Source organism: Macrobrachium rosenbergii, chromosome 23, assembly GCF_040412425.1.
Source record: "Macrobrachium rosenbergii isolate ZJJX-2024 chromosome 23, ASM4041242v1, whole genome shotgun sequence".
Classification (NCBI taxonomy): Eukaryota; Metazoa; Arthropoda; class Malacostraca; order Decapoda; family Palaemonidae; genus Macrobrachium; species Macrobrachium rosenbergii.
The window spans coordinates 54,517,587-54,522,586 of record NC_089763.1 but is presented as its reverse complement, the minus strand read 5'-3'; the positions used below and the strand labels follow the sequence as shown (position 1 = coordinate 54,522,586).

The window sequence follows — 5,000 nt, the reverse complement described above, 5'->3', positions numbered from 1 at the left end:
AATTGAACCAATCAGCAGCCAATATCATCGGCAGTGTTGCCATGGCATCTTGATTACAGTCACATTTCGATGAATATCAACTGACACCGACTGTAGGTAAATCAGAATGCTTTCTATGAACAGTGCTGGAGCAACACGGGTGGAAAAACGGAACTTTCACAAAATCTTCCAAACTGTAACCACCAGACGAGAGAGAGAGAGAGAGAGAGAGAGAGAGAGAGAGAGAGAGAGAGAGAGAGAGAGAGAGAGAGAGAGGTGAGGGGTGGTAGGAGGTTGGGTCAGTGAAAGATGTCTGCATGGGAGGATGGGCGTTCGTACAGAGATGGGATAGGGATCTGATAAGGCTACGGCACGCCACCTGACACGTCGAGTGCATGCGCTTGCAAATCATTTCTAAGATTTCTCCACCTATATAAGCTCTGTAATGCTTTTATTTTAATAAAAATACAGTAGTTTGCGTTATTCTATAATGATTCAATTACTTTTTTTAAACATGAGCAACAAGAAAAATGGGTTGGTAATTTTGAGCAATAGTTCCGCATCATTTTCGGAAGTTAAAACCTAAGAAATCGCTCAAAAACTCTTGCTTTTTTTGCTGCAGTATCAATAAAACTGTGGGTAAACCCTTTCAACCACCCAACAATCTTGGGGAACCACAGGTGGGAATCGGGGGTTTTAGGTTGGGGAGACAAAGTTGGGGAAAATTAGTAAAATGAGTAATATATCAGTTAAAACAATGTTAAATGGAAAAAGGCCGTGGCGGAAAATCAAAAGCGTTTAGTACAGACCCTCTCATTGGCTATAGTGACGTAATGACTCACGTAATTGGTTACTTTTTCAAAAAAGGCAGGTGATTGGTTGTCATAGTCTTTCAGAACTACATCCTTACGAGGATTTTTGCATGTTATGCGTTCAGTTTACAAACAGCAGCGCACCGATCACATCATTTTTGGACAGTTTTTGACTGAAGCATTTTAAATTGGAGTCGCTTATTTTATAACTTAGAATTGTCTCCCCAACCTGTGAACGGCATTTTAAATTGGAGTCGCTTATTTTATTGCTTAGAATTGTCTCCCCAACCTGAAATGAAAAGTGAACGATTCTTCAGTATATTTACGATCAACGTAGGTGTCTATTTTTCACTGAAACGAGTGCGGAACTGTTGCTCAGATTTACCTATGGGTTAAATACTATTCGATGAATGGCATACAAAAAATAGAAAAAAAAACACTTAATCACGGTTACGCCTCGTAGCAATGAAGGCTGACACTTCCTTGTCACTGTAGCTTTTTTTTTTTTTAGGAGGTATTTAATATTTGAGGAAAAAATGGGAATATGCACTACTTTTAGGTATATTTTAAAAAAGCCCTCAACTATATGGGATGAGCCTTCAATTCAAACATTCAAGTAATTGCAGTTATCAGCATAGTCACTGGCTATTAAGATCCAAATTGCACGAAAAGTTGCCAAATATGTTTTCTATGTCGTATGCTGATTTTTGGTCAATAAAAGATCTCGCCATAGAACTTGAAAATGGAAGTGGACCTACTTTAAATGAAGCCTTATGCTTCAGTAATCCACTTCGAAATACCCTTTTTGCCTTTGCCGTCAAAGGCAAAATGGGCATTTCGAAGTGGATTACTGAAGCTCAGAATTGGATTTGTCTTAAATGGTGGATCGGTTTCTAAATGTTCTCCTTGTGACGATGCAGCTATAAAAAAAAAAAGCAACGTCGAGGGAATCTGCAGACTACACAATAATGTTTTTGTTTAGGTGAATTTGCCTATTGCCATAATTATTTTCCTGTGATGAACGTACAAACATAAACAAAAGACTAATTTTTTTCAAATTATCTCACCTGCACTGAAATATACACACCATTTTCTATACGGCTCAGTCAAAAAAATTCACTAGACTAAGACACGATACCTGTAGAATTACCGAACGTGGTTAAGTCTATATATTACAATAAAAAGCCCTAAGCCTAGAAGAACGAAAATTATTAATTATACTACAAAGATCTTTTCCTAAAGAAAGAATGAGTCGACGTGAAGTTCAGGTAGGCTACTTACCAAACAAGACAAATGAAACGCAAGTGCAACATTCTTGGATCCAATTTCGTAATTAGGTTATTACAAAATATACTCGACTGGCTTCTAAGATTTCAGCCTATTGTAGAACATCATGCGACTTGCTTCTCAACTCTCAATATGCACTTTGGGATTCATGTTAACCCATGTGACTTTTGCCCTGCCAAGTGGGCCTATTCTTTCAAGTAGCGAAAAGGTCTTATGCCACTAGTATCAATGCTTCGGCCTACGCTGAGGAGATCATCCCTTGAGCGTAAGCTATCAAGGAAACGTTTCGAGGGTCCAAGATTGCATAGGGCTAATGAAGATTGCTGCCAAACCTTGACTATGGGCTAGTATTATTTGCAAATGAGCTCACATACCACCATCGAATTCTCGCTCACTAAAATAAAACCATCAAACACATGCAGACACTTAACACAGTTACTTATCAAATGCTAAACCGAGTGAGGGCAACTCTTCGGGCTTACACAAACAAACGCAATAGGCTACGTAAGGTTGGAGGAATTCACTTTTTTTCTGAAAGTAATGCGAGCGACACACTCACTGTTCTTAAGTTTCACGATTGTTCGATAAATTATTCACTACATCACAAAGCTCATTAGTTTACGTACATTCACGACCGGCGTATGCGTCACCTTACACAGATTCAACTTGACTGAACGGTTCGACGGAGTTCGTTGGTTGACGATTGCCAACGATATTTATTTTCATTCGGGGGTTTTGAACTGAGTGCCCTGTGACAATATATGGCAGTTCTGAATAATGAGATTTCACAAAATTCCATTCAATTAAGTTCCATTCCATGTAAGTTATTAGTGAATGAAATACATAAGTAATACGATTAATATTTCACTAACTGGTACCTCGACCAAGGCACTGTGCCCAACAACGTTGTCATTGTTTAGAGTAACCTAACAGCCATCGCCTAACACTCCGGTTGTTTCAGAGGCTCTACTGTTCTAGGCAAGCTCCTCTTTCATAGGGGTAAATATTTTCTAGATTTAGGAATTTCATTGGAAGAACTGAAAAAGAGAAAAACGTACTTAAAAACGACCACATCATAGGCAATATCTTATCGTGAAAGATTATCAGATAAGTGTGAGACAATTTCAAGACGTCTGACGTAAACCACACTACGGGGAAGTGGTTTTACTTCACATCAAAAGGAGTCTTTACGTTTGTCTTGCAACCACATTTAGAGGATATTCAGTTCGATGGTTCCTGCTTTTAGGGTTATTAAAGACACCGAGTACATTTCATCATCAGTTCGGACGATCACTCAATTGGTGCCCAACAAGGGTTTACAATGATTCTCTCTCTCTCTCTCTCTCTCTCTCTCTCTCTCTCTGTATATTATATTATATTATATATATATATATATATATATATATATATATATATATATATATATATATATTATATATATATATATATGCATATATATGTATGTAAGAAGAATATGTGTGTATGACAGAATTGTATTGTATGTACTATCAGACTCTAATGATTGTACTTTCACGTTATCACTTTCTCTCCCTCCGTAAATGCACACACGTACGCACATTATATATATATATATATGTGTATATATATATATATATATATATATATATATATATATATATATATATATATATATATATATATATAATCTACAGGTCAGTTGTTAAAAGATACGTAAAAACACAATGCCCTTGCAACTCCTTGAATTCTTCACATCTTGGACATACTTGTTTGTGTGTGTGTGTGCGCGCACGCAGTGTGTATATATATATATATATATATATATATATATATATATATATATATATATGTGTGTGTGTGTGTGTGTGTGTGTGTATGTGTGTGCAAGTGCGTGTATTATGAATATATATATATATATATATATATATATATATATATATATATATATATATGTGTGTGTGTGTGTGTGTGTGTGTGTGTGTGTGTGCATACATACACATATGACTCCTTTCCTTTAAAAGCAGTAGGTCCAAAAGGTGTTGCCCTTATGAAGCTTTAAGGGATGAAGCTTTTAATCCTGTACGCTTATCTGCCCTGGTGTGTCCCACAGCATTCGGCTTACTATCTGACATATAATATATTGTTTATGTTCTACGAAACACGAAAGAGATAGAGCAAGCATATCTGAGAGTGCCATGTTGCGTCTGGGATCGAACCCCTCCTCTTTCGCAGCAAAGGTGAATATCAAGACGACAAAATCACGTGGCCTATGGAACGAAACTTCTCATATAAAAATTGTCACATGAACGTTGATAAGCAGCTAAACTGATAAATCGAGCTGAAATAATGTCGAGTGATCAAAACTTCAGGGAATAAAATCTAGTGCAGTTAGTAAAATCAGTTCCATGAAATCGAAAATATATATCTTCTTCTTTCTCTGCATCTTTTCCCACTTCTATGTGGGGTCGATGTTTCTGACAGCGTTCCTCTACTAGCTCGGTCAAACACATCGTCTTCTGACAATTTTTTGTCGCTCAGGTCTTCTCTAACTATATCCATCCACCTCCGCTTCGGTCATCCTCTTGCTCTCCCACCAGGCACCTCCATCTGCATCACTCTCCTCATTACATGTCTCATCCCTTCTCATCACATGAACATACCACTGCAGTCTTCTTTCCTGGGCCTTCTTTGATAGTTCTGCGACTTTACTAGTTCCTCTTATTCTTTCATTTTTGATCCTGTCCATTTTTGTTACTTCACACATCCACCTGAGCGTTTTCATCTCTCCCACATCCAATTTATTCTCTTGCGCTCTCTTTATCGGCCACTTTTCTGCTCCATACATCAAAGCTGGTGTCACTACTGCCTTATACACTCTTCCTTTAATCTTTATGTTGATTCTGGTGTCGCACAAGACACCTTGTCCCTTCCAAACTAATCTCG

The 5,000-nt window shown here is 37.5% G+C and overlaps 1 protein-coding gene across 2 annotated transcripts in view; it reads right to left on the bottom strand.

The window, feature by feature from the left end:
* Nucleotides 1-2,762, bottom strand: part of LOC136851638 (uncharacterized) — a 1,500,098-nt gene extending 1,497,336 nt beyond the window's left edge. Inside the window, exon 1 of one of the 2 annotated variants that reach the window (XM_067126036.1) lies at nt 2,073-2,762. In XM_067126036.1, coding sequence (XP_066982137.1) covers nt 2,073-2,104 — 32 coding nt within the window. In that variant the 5' untranslated portion in view covers nt 2,105-2,762. The remainder of the gene's footprint in view (nt 1-2,072) is intronic. The other variant, XM_067126037.1, reaches the window with a different exon arrangement.
* Between the last annotated feature and the right edge of the window lie 2,238 nt (nt 2,763-5,000).